This window comes from Salmo salar, unplaced genomic scaffold, assembly GCF_965601325.2.
Source record: "Salmo salar unplaced genomic scaffold, fSalSal1 ptg000221l, whole genome shotgun sequence".
NCBI classification, from domain to species: domain Eukaryota; kingdom Metazoa; phylum Chordata; class Actinopteri; order Salmoniformes; family Salmonidae; genus Salmo; species Salmo salar.
Window position 1 is genome coordinate 1,822,501 of NW_027675333.1, and position 21,551 is coordinate 1,844,051.

General features: G+C 40.5%; 2 protein-coding genes across 5 annotated transcripts in view; both read right to left on the minus strand.

Moving 5' to 3' along the window:
- The window catches only part of LOC145850252 (tripartite motif-containing protein 16-like), a 698,685-nt gene that overhangs the window by 668,985 nt on the left and 8,149 nt on the right, over positions 1–21,551 (minus strand). The window lies entirely within an intron of this gene.
- On the minus strand, positions 9,651–19,612 carry LOC145867142 (NLR family CARD domain-containing protein 3-like). Its single transcript, XM_082971197.1, has 5 exons — positions 19,201–19,612; positions 18,843–19,071; positions 16,665–18,456; positions 16,256–16,429; positions 9,651–10,077 (listed from the first exon to the last, which is right to left on the minus strand). Exons 2-5 carry the CDS (start codon positions 19,051–19,053, stop codon positions 9,888–9,890), a joined length of 2,367 nt encoding a protein of 788 aa, XP_082827323.1. The 5' UTR covers positions 19,054–19,071; positions 19,201–19,612; the 3' UTR covers positions 9,651–9,887.

Genomic DNA, 21,551 nt, shown 5'->3' on the forward strand with positions numbered 1-21,551 from the left:
CTGTGTGTGTGTGTGACCTGTGTGTGTGTGTGTGTGTCGTGTGTGTGTGTCCTGTGTGTGTGTCCTGTGAGTGTGTGTGTGTGTCCTGTGAGTGTGTGTGTGTGTCCTGTGAGTGTGTGTGTGTGTCCTGTGAGTGTGTGTGTGTGTCCTGTGAGTGTGTGTGTGTGTCCTGTGAGTGTGTGTGTGTGTCCTGTGAGTGTGTGTGTGTGTGTCCTGTGAGTGTGTGTGTGTGTGTCCTGTGAGTGTGTGTGTGTGTGTCCTGTGAGTGTGTGTGTGTGTGTGTCCTGTGAGTGTGTGTGTGTGTGTGTGTGTGTGTGTGTGACCTGTGTGTGTGTGTGTGTGTCGTGTGTGTGTGTCCTGTGTGTGTGTGTGTGTGTCGTGTGTGTGTGTCCTGTGTGTGTGTGTGTGTCCTGTGTGTGTGTGTCCTGTGTGTGTGTGTCCTGTGTGTGTGTGTGTGTGTGTGTGTGACCTGTGTGTGTGTGTGTGTGTCGTGTGTGTGTGTCCTGTGTGTGTGTGTGTGTGTGTCCTGTGTGTGTGTGTGTGTCCTGTGTGTGTGTGTCCTGTGTGTGTGTGTCCTGTGTGTGTGTGTGTGTGTGTGTCCTGTGTGTGTGTGTGTGTCCTGTGTGTGTGTGTGTGTCCTGTGTGTGTGTGTGTGTCCTGTGTGTGTGTGTGTGTCCTGTGTGTGTGTGTGTGTCCTGTGTGTGTGTGTGTGTCCTGTGTGTGTGTGTCCTGTGAGTGTGTGTGTGTGTCCTGTGAGTGTGTGTGTCCTGTGAGTGTGTGTGTGTGTCCTGTGAGTGTGTGTGTCCTGTGTGTGTGTGTGTGTATGTGTGTGCGTCCTGTTTGTGTGTGTGTGTGGGTCCTGTGAGAGTGTGTGTGTGTCCTGTGAGTGTGTGTGTGTGTGTCCTGTGAGTGTGTGTGTGTGTGTCCTGTGAGTGTGTGTGTGTGTGTCCTGTGAGTGTGTGTGTGTGTGTGTCCTGTGAGTGAGTGTGTGTGTGTGTGTGACCTGTGTGTGTGTGTGACCTGTGTGTGCGTGTGTGTGACCTGTGTGTGTGTGTGTGTGTCGTGTGTGTGTGTCCTGTGTGTGTGTGTCCAGTGTGTGTGTGTGTGTCCTGTGTGTGTGTGTCCTGTGTGTGTGTGTGTGTGTCCTGTGTGTGTGTGTGTGTCCTGTGTGTGTGTGTCCTGTGTGTGTGTGTGTGTCCTGTGTGTGTGTGTGTGTCCTGTGTGTGTGTGTGTGTCCTGTGTGTGTGTGTGTGTCCTGTGTGTGTGTGTGTGTCCTGTGTGTGTGTGTCCTGTGAGTGTGTGTGTGTGTCCTGTGAGTGTGTGTGTGTGTCCTGTGAGTGTGTGTGTCCTGTGTGTGTGTGTGTATGTGTGTGTTTCGCACTGGACACACACAGGACATACACACACACACAGGACAAACACACACACACACACACAGGACACACACACACACTCACAGGACACACACACACACACAGGACACACACACACACAGGACACACACACACACACACAGGACACACACACAGTCAGCATATAACTTTGTCCAAGTGGTGGTCAGAATGTTTGTATTAATGTTTGTATTAACCAGCCTGAAAAGTCAAACATGTCTGATATGAACATTGACATAAACCCTCTACATACTTGAGTTTCTCCAGTCTGCAGTGTGGATCCTCCAGTCCAGCAGAGAGCAGTCTGACTCCTGAGTCTCCTGGGTGATTGTAGCTCAGGTCCAGCTCTCTCAGGTGTGAGGGGTTTGACCTCAGAGCTGAGACCAGAGAAGCACAGCCTTCCTCTGTGACTAGACAGCCTGACAGCCTGCAAAGAGTCAAATCATATTAAAATCACACTGCTATTCTTTGGTGGTGAAAATAGTGGCAGTATATTTTTTCAACATATTCAGAAATATCAGTGTCCTGAAACCTGACATATCTATTCATAAATGTTTCATTATTATAAATGACACATTTTCCAAGTATTGCTTGTAGATAGAAAGATGCATATTATCAAATATTTGAGTAGACTGACCAGACCAGTTTAAAAGCAGTATCAGTCAAAAGACAGACAGTGAGGTATCAGATTTAGATTGTATTGAGTATACAGTCCACACCATATCTATTTTGACAGTGAAGATAACATTTTAAATGTGGCTCTAAACTCCAACATTTTGGATTTCAGATCAAATGTTTCATATGAGGTGACAGTATATAATGTCACCTTTTATTTGAGGGTATTTTAATACATATCTGTTTCACCGTTTAGAAAAATGAAAGCACTTTATGTATCTAGTCCCCCTATTTAAAGAAGTCATACGTTTTCGGACCAATTCACTTAAAGTGTGTTAAATTAGTCAAAAGTTTAGTGTTTGGTGCCATATTCTTTGACTGCAATGACTACATCAAGCCTGTGACTGCCATGATTGAGAAAGATCATGAATAATAATGAGTGAGAGAGTTACAGAAGCTACAACAAAACATGCTAACCTCTCACCATTACCAATAACAGAGGCTACAACAAAACATGCTAACCTCTCACCATTACCAATAACAGAGGCTACAACAAAACATGCTAACCTCTCACCATTACCAATAACAGAGACTACAACAAAACATGCTAACCTCTCACCATTACCAATAACAGAGGCTACAACAAAACATGCTAACCTCTCACCATTACCAATAACAGAGGCTACAACAAAACATGCTAACCTCTCACCATTACCAATAACAGAGGCTACAACAAAACATGCTAACCTCTCACCATTACCAATAACAGAGGCTACAACAAAACATGCTAACCTCTCACCATTACCAATAACAGAGGATACAACAAAACATGCTAACCTCTCACCATTACCAATAACAGTGGCTACAACAAAACATGCTAACCTCTCACCATTACCAATAACAGAGGCTACAACAAAACATGCTAACCTCTCACCATTACCAATAACAGAGGCTACAACAAAACATGCTAACCTCTCACCATTACCAATAACAGAGGCTACAACAAAACATGCTAACCTCTCACCATTACCAATAACAGAGGCTACAACAAAACATGCTAACCTCTCACCATTACTAATAACAGAGGCTACAACAAAACATGCTAACCTCTCACCATTACCAATAACAGAGGCTACAACAAAACATGCTAACCTCTCACCATTACCAATAACAGAGGCTACAACAAAACACTTGTTGAACAACTACAGGAATACTGACCTCAGAGTCTCCAGTCTGCAGTGTGGATCCTCCAGTCCAGCAGAGAGCAGCTCCACTCCTGAATCCTTCAGGTCATTGTTACTCAGGTCCAGCTCTCTCAGGTGTGAGGGGTTTGAACTGAGAACTGAGGCCAACACTTTACAGGATGTCTTTCTGAGTTTACAGCATGAGAGTCTGCCAACACAGAAGAAATATAATGACAGACAGGTTGTATTAAAATGATACGCTTAGCTTTCTCTGTTTACGCTGTTACCCATTTACAAATAATGTGTTGGGTTTGACCACAGAGCTGAGACCAGAGAAGCACAGCCTTCCTCTGTGACTAGACAGCCTGACAGCCTGCAAAGAGTCAAATCATATTAAAACCACACTGCTATTCTTTGGTGGTGAAAATAGTGGCAGTATATTTCTTCAACATATTCAGATATATCAGTCATGAAACCTGCCATATCTATTCAGAAATTAAGGTATCATATTAGAAATTACAAATTATCAAAGTTTTGCCTGCAGATAGAAACATATATAGTACAAATATTTGAGTAGACTGACCAGACCAGTTTAAAAGCAGTATCAGTCAAAAGACAGACAGTGAGGTATCAGATTTAGATTGTATTGAGTATACAGTCCACACCATATCTATTTTGACAGTGAAGATAACATTTTAAATGTGGCTCTAAACCCCAACATTTTGGATTTCAGATCAAATGTTTCATATGAGGTGACAGTATATAATGTCACCTTTTATTTGAGGATATTTTCATACATATCTGTTTCACCGTTTAGAAATGAAAGCAGTTCATGTATCTAGTCCCCCTATTTGAAGAAGTCATAAGTATTCTGACCAATTCATTTATAGTGTATTAAAGTAGTCAATAGATTAGTGTTTGGTTGTAAACTAGTTGGTCTTATTTGCAGTTTGTTTTGGTTGTGTTTTGCACCAATAATAAAATGGTGGATGATGACTGGATTAATCTTCTGTCTAAGTGAGTAGATAACATGTTTCTAAACACTACTAAATGAATCCTGATAACATGATTAATACAAATCATGAATGAATCATGAATAATAATGAGAGAGAAAGTTACAGAGGCTACAACAAAACATGCTAACCTCTCACCATTACCAATAACAGAGGCTACAACAAAACATGCTAACCTCTCACCATTACCAATAACAGAGGATACAACAAAACATGCTAACCTCTCACCATTACCAATAACAGAGACTACAACAAAACATGCTAACCTCTCACCATTACCAATAACAGAGGTTAAAACAAAACATGCTAACCTCTCACCATTACCAATAACAGAGGATACAACAAAACATGCTAACCTCTCACCATCACCAATGTATTTATTTATAAGCACCTCACATTGTGGTTACTCACTACTTGGTAGATATTCCCTCAGCGAAGTATGGCAGTTCCATGCAGGTTTCCTCACCAAGTCCAAGGCAGCACAGCTACCCATGCAGACAGTACTCCTTAGCCGTAGCCGATATCCCCATGGCAACACGAACTCGTTAAACTTCCCAAGCAATTATCTCCCGGTGTCAGACGATGCTAGGCTAACCTCTAGGCTGGCTAATACCTCCACGACGAGACGGTAGCTTCAGTCTTTACTAAGTTTTAGCTAAATTATAACAACTCTTTTATTAAATAAAACATGTATTTCCCTTCATGTCTTAGTAGCTATGGGTTTTGTTGTAGTTCTGTCGTCTTCTTTTATAATTTTTCTTCACCAACCGTCCTGAGGTAAAACGTCCATCCTTTCATCAACGTCTTTTTCCCTCCCGTTAACCAGGTCAACTCCCATTGGCCACAACTTAACAAGCGACCTTATTGGTCAAAACGTAAACTTCAAAGTAAAACAAACTATTCACTTATACATTAAATAAATATTTCTTCAAAAAGCATAATGCATTAACAACATTACAGTTTAGGAGCAATTCAATCATCTTTTAAATATAATACCAATTCATTATAACAAATAAACTCAATACTTGGTTCAAACAAGGGTATTACACAAACATACAGTCAATAATACAGTAGAAAAATAAGTCTATATACAATGTGAGCAAATGAAGTGAAATAAGGGAGGTAAAGGCAAAAAAAGGCCATGGTGGCAAAGTAAATACAATATAGCAAGTAAAACACTGGAATGGTAGATATGCAGTGGAAGAAAGTGCAAAGTAGAAATATAAATAATGGGGTGCAAAGGAGCTAAATAAATAAATACAGTAGGGGAAGAAGTAGTTGGGCTAAATTATAGATGGGCTATGTACAGGTGCAGTAATCTGTGAGCTGCTCTGACAGCTGGTGCTTAAAGCTAGTGAGGGAGATAAGTGTTTCGAGTTTTAGAGATTTTTGTAGTTCGTTCCAGTCATTGGCAGCAGATAACTGGAAGAAGAGGCGGCCGAAGGAGGAATTGGCTTTGGGGGTGACCAGAGAGATACACCTGCTGGAGCGCGTGCTACAGGTGGGTGCTGCTATGGTGACCAGTGAGCGGAGATAAGGGGGGACTTTACCTAGCAGGGTCTTGTAGATGACCTGGAGCCAGTGGGTTTAGCAACGAGTATGAAGCGAGGGCCAGCCAACGAGAGCGTACAGGTCGCAGTGGTGGGTAGTACAGTGGGGGAAAAAAGTATTTGATCCCCTGCTGATTTTGTACGTTTGCCCACTTACAAAGAAATGATCAGTCTATAATTTTAATGGTAGGTTTATTTGAACAGTGAGAGACAGAATAACAGCAAAAAAATCCAGAAAATACGCATGTTAAAAATGTTATACAATTATTTGCATTTTAATGAGGGAAATAAGTATTTGACCCCCTCTCAATCAGAAAGATTCAAGTCATTAAGGTTTCGAGGCTGACGTTTGGCAACTCGAAACCTTCAGCTCCCTCCACAGATTTTCTATGGGATTAAGGTCTGGAGACTGGCTAGGCCACTCCAGGACCTTAATGTGCTTCTTCTTGAGCCACTCCTTTGTTGCCTTGGCCGTGTGTTTTGGGTCATTGTCATGCTGGAATACCCATCCACGACCCATTTTCAATGCCCTGGCTGAGGGAAGGAGGTTCTCACCCAAGATTTGACGGTACATGGCCCCGTCCATCGTCCCTTTGATGCAGTGAAGTTGTCCTGTCCCCTTAGCAGAAAAACACCCCTTTAGCATAATGTTTCCACCTCCATGTTTGATGGTAGAGATGGTGTACTTGGGGTCATAGGCAGCATTCCTCCTCCTCCAAACACAGCGAGTTGAGTTGATGTCAAAGAGCTCCATTTTGGTCTCATCTGACCACAACATTTTCACCCAGTTGTCCTCTTAATCATTCAGATGTTCATTGGCAAACTTCAGACGGGCATGTATATGTATTCTTGCGCAGGGGGACCTTGCTGGCGCTGCAGGATTTCAGTCCTTCACGGCGTAGTGTGTTACCAATTGTTTTCTTGGTGACTATGGTCCCAGCTGCCTTGAGATCATTGACAAGATCCTCCCGTGGAGTTCTGGGCTGATTCCTCACCGTTCTCAATCATTGCAACTCCACGAGGTGAGATCTTGCATGGAGCCCCAGGCCGAGGGATATTGACAGTTATTTTGTGTTTCTTCCATTTGCGAATAATCGCACCAAATGTTGTCACCTTCTCACCAAGCTGCTTGGCGATGGTCGTGTAGCCCATTCCAGCCTTGTGTAGGTCTACAATCTTGTCCCTGACATCCTTGAAGAGCTCTTTGGTCTTGGCCATGGTGGAGAGTTTGGAATCTGATTGATTGATTGCTTCTGTGGACAGGTGTCTTTTTTTACAGGTAACAAGTTGCGGTTAGGAGCACTCCCTTTAAGAGTGTGCTCCTAATCTCAGCTCGTTACCTGTATAAAAGACACCTGGGAGCCAGAAATCTTTCTGATTGAGAGGGGGTCAAATACTTATTTCCCTCATTAAAATGCAAATCAATTTATAACATTTCTGACATTAGTTTTTCTGGATGTTTTTGTTGTTATTCTGTCTCTCACTGTTCAAATAAACCTACCATTAACCTGTTAGGGCTAGGGGGCAGCATTTGCACGTCTGGATAAAAAAAATGTACCCGATTTAATCTGGTTACTAATCCTACCCAGTAACTAGAATATGCATATACTTATTATATATGGATAGAAAACACTCTAAAGTTTCTAAAACTGTTTGAATGGTGTCTGTGAGTATAACAGAACTCATTTGGCAGGCAAAACCCTGAGACATTTTCTGACAGGAAGTGGATACCTGATGTGTTGTATTGACTTTAAACCTATCCCATTGAAAAACACAGGGGCTGAGGAATATTTTGGCACTTCCTATTGCTTCCACTAGATGTCACCAGCCTTTACAAAGTGTTTTGAGTCTTCTGGAGGGAGATCTGACCGAACAAGAGCCATGGAACGATGATGTCCCATTAGACACCTGGCGCGCGAGTTCATGTTGGGTACCCTCGTTCCAATACGTTATAAAAGAGTATGCATTCGTCCACCTTGAATATTATTCATGTTCTGGTTAAAAAAGGCCCTAATGATTTATGCTATACAACGTTTGACATGTTTGAACGAACGGAAATATATTTTTTCCCCTCGTTCATGACGAGAAGTCCGGCTGGCTTAGATCATGTGCTAACAAGACGGAGATTTTTGGACATAAATGATGAGCTTTTTTGAACAAAACTACATTCGTTATGGACCTGTGATACCTGGAAGTGACATCTGATGAAGAGAATCAAAGGTAATGGATTATTTACATAGTATTTTCGATTTTAGATCTCCCCAACATGACGTCTAGTCTGTATCGCAACGCGTATTTTTCTGGGCGCAGTGCTCAGATTATTGCAAAGTGTGATTTCCCAGTAAGGTTATTTTTAAATCTGGCAAGTTGATTGCGTTCAAGAGATGTAAATCTATAATTCTTTAAATGACAATATAATATTTTACCAATGTTTTCTAATTTTAATTATTTAATTTGTGACGCTGACTTGACTGCCGGTTATTGGAGGGAAACGATTTCCTCAACATCAATGCCATAGTAAAACGCTGTTTTTGGATATAAATATGAACTTGATAGAACTAAAAATGCATGCATTGTCTAACATAATGTCCTAGGAGTGTCATCTGATGGAGATTGTAAAAGGTTAGTGCATCATTTTAGCTGGTTTTATGGTTTTGGTGACCCTGTCTTTGACTTGACAAAACATTACACACAACTCTTGTAAATGTACTGTCCTAACATACTCTAAATTTATGCTTTCGCCGTAAAACCTTTTTGAAATCGTAAAACGTGGTTAGATTAAGGAGATGTTTATCTTTCAAATGGTGTAAAATAGTTGTATTTTTTTAAAATTTGAATTTTGACATTTATTTGGATTCAAATTTGCCGCTCTTGAAATGCACCTGCTGTTGATGGAGTGCACCACGGGTGGCACGCTAGCGTCCCACCTAGCCCATAGAGGTTAAAATTATAGACTGATCCTTTCTTTGTCAGTGGGCAAACGTACAAAATCAGCATGGGATCAAATACTTTTTTCCCCCACTGTATATGGGGCTTTGGTGACAAAACGGATGGCACTGTGATAGACTGCATCCAATTTATTGAGTAGGGTATTGGAGGCTATTTTGTAAATGACATCGCCGAAGTCGAGGATCGGTAGGATGGTCATTTTTATAAGGGTATGTTTGGCAGCATGAGTGAAGGATGCTATGTTGTGAAATAGGAAGCCAATTCTAGATTTAACTTTGGAGTGGAGATGCTTATAGTGAGTCTGGAAGGAGAGTTTACAGTCTAACCAGACACCTAGGTATTTGTAGTTGTCCACATATTCTAAGTCAGAACCGTCCAGAGTAGTGATGCTGGACAGGCGGGCAGGTGCAGGCAGCGATCGGTTGAAGACCATGCATTTAGTTTTACTTGTATTTAAGAGCAGTTGGAGGCCACGGAAGGAGAGTTGTATGGCATTGAAGCTCGTCTGGTTAGTTAGTTAACACAGTGTCCAAAGAAGGGCCAGAAGTATACAGAATAACACCAATAACAGAGGAGGTCTGATCTTTGTGCCTCTGTAACTTTCTCATTTATCATTATTCACGATTCATTCATGATTATTCATAATCATGGTAGCATCCACATGAATGTAGAAGTGTTCAGAAACATCTTCTATTCTTACTGACAATACAAGTGAAGTGACTCCAAAATGACAGGACATTATTCACCAATCAGTTTCTATTAGGAAAAACATCATCCAAAACACAACCAAAACAAACTGAAAAATGCATTCAACAAGTTAGTAGAATCACAAGCTTGATGTAATCACTGCAGGCATGGAACATGGGACTAAATACTAAACTTATGACAACTTTAATACAATATAAGTAAATTTGTCCAAATAATTAAGACTTCTTCAAATGGGAGAACTACGTACAGAAAGTGCTTTAATTTCTAAACGGTAAAACAGATATGTATGAAAATACCGTCAAATAAAAGGTGACATTCTGTAAGGTCACCTAATATGAAACATCTCAAATCCAAAATGCTGGAGGATAGCACCAAATGTAAAACTGTAAGCTTCACTGTCCAAACACATATGGTGTGGACTATGTGTCCCTGGTAAACACATGTGGATCTGGTGAACAGTTATCACTTGTTGACCAACTACAGGAATACTGACCTCAGAGTCTCCAGTTTACAGTGGGGATTCCCCAGTCCAGCAGAGACCAGCTTCACTCCTGAATCCTTCAGGTCATTGTTACTCAGGTCCAGCTCTCTCAGGTGTGAGGGGTTTGACCTCAGAGCTGAGACCAGAGAAGCACAGCCTTCCTCTGTGACTAGACAGCCTGACAGCCTGCAAAGAGTCAAATCAAATTAAAATCACACTGCTATGCTTTGGTGGTGAAAATAGTGGCAGTATAATTTTTCAACATTTTTCAGATATCAGTGTCCTGAAACCTGCCATATCTATTCGTAAATTAATGTATCATCATTAAAAATGACAAATGATCAAAGTATTGCCTGCAGATAGAAACATGTATAGTACAAATATTTGAGTAGACTGACCAGACCAGTTTAAAAGCAGTATCAGTCAAAAGACAGACAGTGAGGTATCAGATTTAGATTGTATTGAGTATACAGTCCACACCATATCTATTTTGACAGTGAAGCTAACATTTTAAATGTGGCTCTATACTCCAACATTTTGGATTTCAGATCAAATGTTTCATATGAGGTGACAGTATATAATGTCACCTTTTATTTGAGGGTATTTTAATACATACAGTTGAAGTCAGAAGTTTACATATACCTTAGCCAAATGCATTTAAACTCAATTTTTACAATTCCTGACATTTAATCCTAATAAAAATTCCCTGGCTTAGGTCAGTTAGGATCACCACTTTATTTTAAGAATGTGAAATGTCAGAATAATAGTAGAGAGAATGATTAATTTCAGCTTTTATTTCTTTCATCACATTCCCAGTGGGTCAGAAGTTTACATACACTCAATTAGTATTTGGTAGCATTGCCTTTAAATGGTTTAACTTGGGTTAAACGTTTCGGGTAGCCTTCTACAAGCTTCCCACAATAAGTTGGGTGAATTTTGGCCCATTCCTCCTGACAGAGCTGGTGTAACTGAGTCAGGTTTGTAGGCCTCTTGCTCGCACACGCTTTTTCAGTTCTGCCCACAAATTTTCTATAGGATTGAGGTCAAGGTTTTGTGATGGCCACTCCAATACCTTGACTTTGTTGTCCAAACCTGTTAGGGCTAGGGGGCAGTATTTGCACGGCTGGATAAATTGTTTTTACCCGATTTAATCTGCTTACTAATCCTACCCAGTAACTAGAATATGCATATACTTATTATATATGGATAGAAAACACTCTAAAGTTTCTAAAACTGTTTGAATGGTGTCTGTGAGTATAACAGAACTCATTTGGCAGGCAAAACCCTGAGACATTTTCTGACAGGAAGTGGATACCTGATGTGTTGTATTACCTTTAAACCTATGCCATTGAAAAACACAGGGGCTGAGGAATATTTTGGCACTTCCTATTGCTTCCACTAGATGTCACCAGCCTTTACAAAGTGTTTTGAGTCTTCTGGAGGGAGATCTGACCGAACAAGAGCCATGGAACGATGATGGCCCATTAGACACCTGGCGCGCGAGTTCATGTTGGGTACCCTCGTTCCAATACGTTATAAAAGAGTATGCATTCGTCCACCTTGAATATTATTCATGTTCTGGTTAAAAAAGGCCCTAATGATTTATGCTATACAACGTTTGACATGTTTGAACGAACGTAAATATATTTTTTCCCCTCGTTCATGAAGTGAAGTCCGGCGGGCTTAGATCATGTGCTAACAAGACGGAGATTTTTGGACATAAATGATGAGCTTTTTTGAACAAAACTACATTCGTTATGGACCTGTGATACCTGGAAGTGACATCTGATGAAGAGAATCAAAGGTAATGGATTATTTACATAGTATTTTCGATTTTAGATCTCCCCAACATGACGACTAGTCTGTATCGCAACGTGTATTTTTCTGGGCGCAGTGCTCAGATTATTGCAAAGTGTGATTTCCCAGTAAGGTTATTTTTAAATCTGGCAAGTTGATTGCGTTCAAGAGATGTAAATCTATAATTCTTTAAATGACAATATAATATTTTACCAATGTTTTCTAATTTTAATTATTTAATTTGTGATGCTGACTTGACTGCCGGTTATTGGAGGGAAACGATTTCCTCAACATCAATGCCATAGTAAAACGCTGTTTTTGGATATAAATATGAACTTGATAGAACTAAAAATGCATGCATTGTCTAACATAATGTCCTAGGAGTGTCATCTGATGGAGATTGTAAAAGGTTAGTGCATCATTTTAGCTGGTTTTATGGTTTTGGTGACCCTGTCTTTGAATTGACAAAACATTACACACAAATCTCTTAAATGTATTGTCCTAACATACTCTAAATTTATGATTTCGCCGTGAAACCTTTTTGAAATCGTAAAACGTGGTTAGATTAAGGAGATGTTTATCTTTCAAAGGGTGTAAAATAGTTGTATGTTTGAAAAATTTGAATTTTGACATTTATTTGGATTCAAATTTGCCGCTCTTGAAATGCACCTGCTGTTGATGGAGTGCACCACGGGTGGGACGCCTGCGTCCCACCTAGCCCATAGAGGTTAATCCATTTTGCCACAACTTTGGAAGTATGCTTGGGGTCATTGTCCATTTGGAAGACCCATTTGTGACCAAGCTTTAACTTCCTGACTGATGTCTCGAGATGTTGCTTCAATATATCCACAATTTTCCTGCCTCATGATGCCATCTATTTTGTGAAGTGCGCCAGTCCCTCCTGCAGCAAATCACCCCCACAACATGATGCTGCCACCGCCGTGCTTCACAGTTGGGATGGTATGATGGCTGTGTGGTCCCATGGTGTTTAGACTTGCGTGCTATTGATTGAACGTGTTACCTTCAGGCGTTTGGAAATTGCTCCCAAGGATGAAGCAGACTTGTGGAGGTCTACAATTTTTTTTTCTGAGATTTTGGCTGATTCCTTTTCATTTTCCCATGATGTCAAGCAAAGAGGCACTGAGTTTGAAGGTAGGCCTTGAAATACATCCAAATTATGTCAAATAGTCTATCAGATGCTTCTAAAGCCATGACATAATTTTCTGGAATTTTCCAAGCTGTTTAAAGGCACAGTCAACTTAGTGTATGTAAACTTCTGACCCACTGGAATTGTGATACAGTGAATTATAAGTGAAATAATCTGTCTGTAATCAATTGTTTCAAAAATTACTTGTGTCATGCACAAAGTAGATGTCCTAACCGACTTGCCAAAACTATATAGTTTGTTAACAAGAAATTTGTGGAGAGGTTCAAAAACACGTTTTAATGACTCCAACCTAAGTGTATGTACACTTCCGACTTCAACTGTATGTGTTTCACGATTAAAAATTAAATTCTGATGATGCCATGATTAAGAAAAATCATGAATGAATCATGAATCTGAATGAGTGACAAAGTTAAGAGGCTAAAACAAAACATGCTAACCTCTCACCATTACCAATAACAGAGGATACAACAAAACATGCTAACCTCTCACCATTACCAATAACAGAGGCTACAACAAAACATGCTAACCTCTCACCATTACCAATAACAGAGGCTACAACAAAACATGCTAACCTCTCACCACTACCAATAACAGAGGCTACAACAAAACATGCTAACCTCTCACCATTACCAATAGCAGAGGCTACAACAAAACATGCTAACCTCTCACCATTACCAATAGCAGAGGCTACAACAAAACATGCTAACCTCTCACCATTACCAATAGCAGAGGCTACAACAAAACATGCTAACCTCTCACCATTACCAATAACAGAGGCTACAACAAAACATGCTAACCTCTCACCACTACCAATAACAGAGGCTACAACAAAACATGCTAACCTCTCACCATTACCAATAACAGAGGCTACAACAAAACATGCTAACCTCTCACCATTACCAATAACAGAGGCTACAACAAAACATGCTAACCTCTCACCATTACCAATAACAGAGGCTACAACAAAACATGCTAACCTCTCACCATTACCAATAACAGAGGCTACAACAAAACAGCTAACGTCTCACCATTACCAATTACAGAGGCTACAACAAAACATGCTAACCTCTCACCACTACCAATAACAGAGGCTACAACAAAACATGCTAACCTCTCACCATTACCAATAACAGAGGCTACAACAAAACATGCTAACCTCTCACCATTACCAATAACAGAGGCTACAAGAAAACATGCTAACCTCTCACCATTACCAATAACAGAGGGGGTCTGATCATTGTGCCTCTGTAACTTTCTCATTCATCATCATTCTCGATTCATTCTTATTCTTACTGACAATACAAGTGAAGTGACTCCAAAATGACAGGATATTATTCACCAATCAGTTTCTATTAGGAAAAACAAAATCCAAAATACAATCAAAACAAACTGCAAATGAATTCAACAAGTTTGTAGAATCACAAGCTTGATGTAATCACTTCAGGCATGGAATATGGGACCAAATACTAAACTTATGGCTACTTTAATACAATATAAGTGAATTTGTCCAAATAATTAAGACTTCTTCAAATGAACTACAGTGCTTTGCAAAAGTATTCATCCCCCTTGGCGTTTTTCCCATTTTGTTACAACCTGTAATTTAAATTGATTTTATTTGGATTTCATGTAATGGACAAACACAAAATAGTCCAAATTGGTCAAGAGAAATAAAAAAAATGACTTGTTTAAAAAATAAAGTTAAAAACAGAAAAGTGGTGTGTGCATATGTATTCACCCCCTTTGCTATGAAGCCCATAAATAATATCTGGTGCAACCAATTACCTTCAGAAGTCACATCATTAGTTAAATAAACTCCACATGTGTGCAATCTAAGTGTCACATGATCTGTCATATGATCTCAGTATATATACACCTGTTCTGAAAGGCCCCAGAGTCTACAACACCACTAAGCAAGGGGCACCATCAAGCAAGCGGTACCATGAAGACCAAGGAGCTCTCCAAACAGGTCAGGGACAGAGTTGTGGAGAAGTACAGATCAGGGTTGGGCTATAAAAAAATATATGAAACTCTTAACATCCCACGGAGCACCATTAAATCCGTTATTAAAAAATGGATAGAATATGGCACCAAAACAAACCTGCCAAGAGAGGGCCGCCCACCAAAACTCACAGACCAGGCAAGGAGGGCATTAATCAGAGGCAACAAAGAGGCCAAAGATAACCCTGAAGGAGCTGCAAAGCTCCACAGCGGAGATTGGAGTATCTGTCCATAGGACCACTTTAAGCCGTACACTCCACAGATCTGGGCTTTACGGAAGAGTGGCCAGAAAAAAAGCCATTGCTTGAAGAAAATAAATAAGCAAACACATTTGGTGTTCACCAAAAGGCATGTGGCAGACTCCCCAAACATATGGAAGAAGGTACTCTGGTTAGATGAGACTAAAATTGAGCTTTTTGGCCATCAAGGAAAACGCTATGTCTGGTGCAAACCCAACACCTCGCATCACCCCGAGAACCGCATCCCCACAGTGAAGCATGGTGGTGGCAGCATCATGCTGTGGGTTTGTTTTTCATCGGCAGGGACTGGGAAACTGGTCAGAATTGAAGGAATGATGGATGGTGCTAGATACAGGGAAATCCTTGAGGGAAAGCTGTTTCAGTCTTCCAGAGATGTAAGACTGCTAAAGCAACACTCGAGTGGTTTAAGGGGACAAATGTAACTGTTTTGTAATGGCCTAGTCAAAGCCCAGACCTCAATCCAATTGAGAATCTGTGGTATGACTTACAGATTGCTGTACACCAGCGGAACCCATCCAACTTGAAGGAGCTGGAGCAGTTTTGCCTTGAAAAATGGGCGAAAATCCCAGTGGCTAGATGTGCCAAGCTTATGGAGACATTCCCCAAGAGAGTAGCAGCTGTAATAGCTGCAAAAGGTGACTCTACAAAGTTTTGTCTTTGGGGGAGTGAATAGTTAAGCACGGTCAAGTTCTCTTTTTTTTCTTATTTCTTGTTTGTTTCACAATTAAAATATTTTGCATCTTCAAAGTGGTAGGCATGTTTTGTAAATCAAATGATACAAACCCCCAAAAATCTATTTTAATTCCAGGTTGTAAGGCAAACAAAAAGGAAAAATGCCATGGGGGTGAATACTTTTGCAAGCCACTGTACATACATAAAATGGGACAACTAGATACATAAAATGCTTTCATTTGTAAACGGTAAAACAGATACGAATAGTCTCAAATAAAAGGTGACATTCTGTACTGTCAACTAATATGAAACATTTGATCTCAAATCCAAAATGCTGGAGCACAGCACCAAATGTAAAACTGTAAGCTTCACTGTCCAAACACATATGGTGTGGACTATGTGTGTCTGGTAAACACATGTGGATCTGGTGAACAGTTACCACTTGTTGACCAACTACAGGAATACTGACCTTAGAGTCTCCAGTTTACAGTGGTGATTCCCCAGTCCAGCAGAGAGCAGCGTCACTCCTGAATCCTTCAGGCCATTGTTACTCAGATCCAGCTCTCTCAGGTGTGAGGGGTTTGACTCCAGAGCTGAGACCAGAGAAGCACAGCCTTTCTCTGTGACTCCACAGCCTGACAGCCTGACAAAGAGATCATCATGACTTCACAAACACACTGTTAATTTAACACCAGTAGTGTAGAAGGACAACGGTAGATGCATGTGGTTCATATTCCCAAACAACATATAGATTCATCTTCCATCAATGCATTTAATCAATATGTTTTTCAATATACATATTATAATACATATTTTTCTCTAAACATAATATTTCTTCCTGATGAATACTTCTTATATATATTATATTATTTACTCACAGAGCAGCTCTGGAGGCTTTGACCACTGGCAGCAGCCTCAGAAGAGTTTCCTCTGATCTGGAGAATTTCTTCAGGTCAAACACATCCAGCTCCTTTTCTGAAGTCAGCAACACAAAGACCAGAGCTGACCACTGTGCAGGTGACAGGTTGGCTTCTGAGAGACTTCCTGATCTCAGGTAGCTTTGGATCTCCTCCACTAGAGAATGGTCATTCAGTTCATTCAGACAGTGGAACAGATTGATGCTCCTCTCTGGAGAAAGATTCTCCCTGATCTTCTCCTTGATGTAGTTCACTGTGTCTTCATGGCTCTGTGAGCTGCTTCTTGTCTTTGTCAGTAGACCTCGTAAGTGCTTCTGATTGGACTCCAGTGAGAGTCCCAGAAGGAAGCGGAGGAAAAGGTCCAGGTTTCCTGTCTCACTTTGTAAGGCTTTATCCACAGCACTCTTGTAGACAGTAACTTCAGACTTGTCTCTGTACAGCAGAGAAAAGATGCTGGACTTTGTTTGCTGTTTGTCCATGAGATTCTCATTTTTGTTGATGAATGAGAGGAACACATACACAGCAGCCAGAAACTCCTGAATGCTCAGATGAACGAAGCAGTACACCTTGTCTTGGTACAGAACACATTCCTCTTTAAAGATCTGTGTGCACAATCCTGAGTACACAGAGGCTTCATTGACATCAATGCCAGCCTCTTTCAGGTCTTTTTCATAGAAAATCAGATTGCCCTTCACTAGCTGTTGAAAAGCCAGTTTTCCCAGTGACAGAATGCTCTCTTTATTCCAGTGTGGACCTGTCTCTTCTTTCCCAAGATACTTTTCATTCTTCTGTTTGGTATGAAACACCACAAGGTGTGTGTACATCTCAGTCAGAGTCTTGGGCATCTCTGCTCTCTTATGTTTCAGCATGTGTTCGAGGACTGTTGCAGAAATCCAACAGAAGACTGGAATGTGGCACATGATGTGGAGGCTCCTTGATGTCTTTATGTGTGAGATGATTCTGCTGGCCAGCTCCTCATCACTGAATCTCTTTCTGAAGTACTCCTCCTTCTGTGGGTCATTGAACCCTCGTACCTCTGTCACCTGGTCAACACACCCTGAAGGGATCTTATTGGCTGCTGCAGGTCGGGTAGTTATCCAGATGAGAGCAGAGGGAAGCAGATTTCCCTTGATGAGATTTGTCAACAGAACATCCACTGAGGTTGACTCTGTGACGTCCCAACAGATCTTGTTCTTCTGGAAGTCTAAGGGCAGTCGGCACTCATCCAGACCATCAAAGATGAACACAACTTTGTACTTGTCGTAGTTGGAGATTCTTGATTGTTTGGTTTCCATTGAGAAGTGATTGACAAGTTCAATCAAAGTGTGTTTGTCCCCTTTCATCAAATTCAGCTCCCGAAAAGGGAATGAAAACACAAATTGAACATCCTGATTGGCTTTTCCTTCAGCCCAGTCCAGAATGAACTTCTGCACAGAGACTGTTTTTCCAATGCCAGCGACTCCCTTTGTCAGCACAGTTCTGATAAGTTTGTCTTGTCCAGTTAAGGGTTTGAAGATGTCGTTACATTTGACTGCAGTCTCTGGTCTTGCTTGTTTCCTGGTTGTTGTCTCAATCTGTCTCAGCTCATGTTCATTATTGACCTCTCCTGTTCCACCCTCTGTGATGTAGAGCTCTGTGTAGATCTTATTGAGAAGTGTTGGGTTTCCTTGTTTAGCGATCCCCTCAAATACACATTGAAACTTCTTCTTTAGATTAGATTTGAGTTCACGTTGGCAAATCACAGCAAGCTCATCTGAATGAAGAAATAGCACAGAGGATATTAATATTACGTCTGTTTTAATGCCTACAGTATTGTAGGACTGTTATAACATTTTAAATTATAATCATTTATTCTCTTAACTGACTGTTTAAATGTTTTCATAATGCATTACAGACTGGTGTGACTGATAATGTAATTATTGGTATTATTGATGGTATTATTAATGTTGTCTCTCTGTCTCTGTCTCTCTCTCTAAATTAATCAACACAACACATCCCTTCTGCTACTTGATGAGGTCACTAGGTGTTGTGTTAAGGCTGCTACAATATCATTGAGGTACTCAGCTACTTTAGCTGTACTTTAGCTACAGCTTTTAAATGTTATAAAACAGCATTCAACATGAGGCAGACAGATCTTACATTTCTCCAGTGTGTCAGCAAGCTCCTTCTGGTTCATTTTCCTCAGGACGTGCAGTGTGATCTTCAGAGCCCCCTCTCTGGCACTGCTCTCCTGCTTCTCATCTTCAGCATCCACCACTTCCTCATCCTGCTTCTGACTCTCAAAGCCTTCTGGGAGTTCTGGACTAAGAATCCTCTTGAACATCTTCAGCTCGTTCTTCACAAATGTCATAATTTTCTCTTCAAGCAACTGAAATAAATCAAGTAAATAAGTTAAGCAAGAGAAGAAATGCTTTCTCATTAACACATTAATGAATAATTGACAGATCAACTTTACTTGAGGTAAACAAAAACAAATGTTCATAACAGGACCACATACACTGAATATAGAGTCCAGGTCTGTTTGATGACTCTGGGAAGACTGACCACTGAGAATCTCTGACTCTGATCTCTCCTGTTGGTGTCTGTGGACAAAACATTTGATTACATGTCCTCATCCAGGGAGTACACAAACACACACACACACACACACACACACACACACACACACACACACACACACACACACACACACACACACACACACACACACACACACACACACACACACACACACACACACACACACACACACACACACACAGGGAGGGAACGTTGTGTTTGTTTAATATTGTTTTAGGACTATATAAATGGATAAAAGGATTAGCCTATGGATTATGAAAACAACCAAAAGAAATGTGAAAATGGGAGAGGAGAAATGACTAGAGACAGTGTTGTTTAACTCACTGACCATGACCCATGAGTTCTTCTTACCTTTGTTCAGTAGAAAAGTCTCCCTCTCTAAACCCTATAGGATGACCGATAGACTGGTCACTCTTCATGGACACACAGCTGGGAACAGGGAAGGCTGGTCTCTGCTGCTTGATTGGGCTTCAACACAACAGAGACAAACATTACATATCTCATCTACTAAATGTATGGTGTTTTTGGTTTATGTCAGTTTCAATGTTTGTTATGCTATAAATGTATATTTAATGGTTGTAAGTGGTAAAATGAACTAGATAATGTTATATTTTGCCATTCTGAGTAATTACTACTTTAGTAAGGAATTACACATTATTCAGTAGTACTGTTGTTGCGAATTATTCCAATAGATGGAAGCATAAGACCACAATAGATAGTTCAGTAGATTAGTTTTCTCCCTGGATACACCCCCAGTCCCCCTCACAGGAAAAGTTCCCTCTGCTCTAGTACATTCATTGTCAAATTCATCAACCAGCATCGACCTGCTCTGCCTTCTCGCACAAGCAGACAACTCAGCCACCACCAAAAAGCTGGTGTCGTTACTCTGCCTTCTCGCGCAAATGAGGGGCATGTTGAGGTAAATTCGCTAACCGTTGCATGATGTAATTTATTGGCGGGCTGGGAGATACACTCTCATCTTTTCTATTCCGAGGCTGTTTAGTCCCAATATGAGATATTAAGAAAATATTTTAAAATGCATCTATACTGTGGTTGAGGTTCTGACTAATGATATTCAGAACATCTGACTAGTGATTATTTGGCTGTATATTTTTTATAAATATTCAGCAATTAAAAGTTATTAATTCATATACAGTCATTGGTGAGGCAGCTGAGAAATAAAGTGTATTTTTCTCATTAATTCCTTAGATCAGTCTCAAACCTGTCCCACCTATCCCACGCCAATTCCTGGACTTTGACATAGAGGTTACCAGGTCACCCAGTTCAAACCACATTTGAAAAATAAAACACATGTGGCTTGTTGATCAAGTGTTCTGCCTTGTAATAATACATATAATACAATAACTAATATCAAAATAAAAACAGCACAACGCTTAGACAGGTTTTGATTAACAAAATATTAAAAATGCTTAAAAAATAGTATGTGTTTGTAGCTCTCTTGCTCTTCCCTGTGGCATTCTGTGGGAACTACATAACTCATTCACGACACCTGATAGGCTCATAATCTGAGGTAGCAACTGAGTCAGATCTACAAATCAACGAGCTAGACCTGTCCATTTGGTTCACTCAATTCGATGTCTACGAATGAAGATTTCAATGCATATCAAATGACCCAGCAGCCATTTAGATACAACAAATCGTCACAACAATTAAATCATTCTTAATGAAAACAATGTCTTCTGGCTGCTTAAATCAGCCACATCTTGAAAAAGAGGACAGGGACATGCGTTTTGTTTAAGTTGAATACTTTTTTCTGAAAACCAATATGGGCTCCCAAGTGGTGCAGCGGTCTAAGGCAATACATCTCAGTACAATAAGTGACCTGAGTTAAGCGTTCACGGTTAATGTCGACAGGTCTCATTGATAACAGTAGCATAGCTGATATTGTGACGCAGACCAATGAGCTGGGAATAGAACGTTCAGAAGGAGAGTTGGTGCCATGGTGCTCAATAGAACTAATAGGAGCTGGCAGGGTGAAAAATGGCTTGAAATAAGGCCTGTTTTTTCACGATTACTTCATAACTAGGGACATAAGGTAATGTTATGAAACTGGGCTCCATGGTGGATGCAATGAACTAGTTTTTATTAGAAAAAAACATTGTTGAAAAAGTCATGAGTTCAGCCTACTGAGGCGCCCCGAAAATAATATTCAAAAGTTCGGTCCTTGGACACAGAGGGTTTAAACACTAAAGTTACTGTCCATCTAGTGAAGAGAGGAGAACCAGACAGAGGTAGCCAGCATCCGTC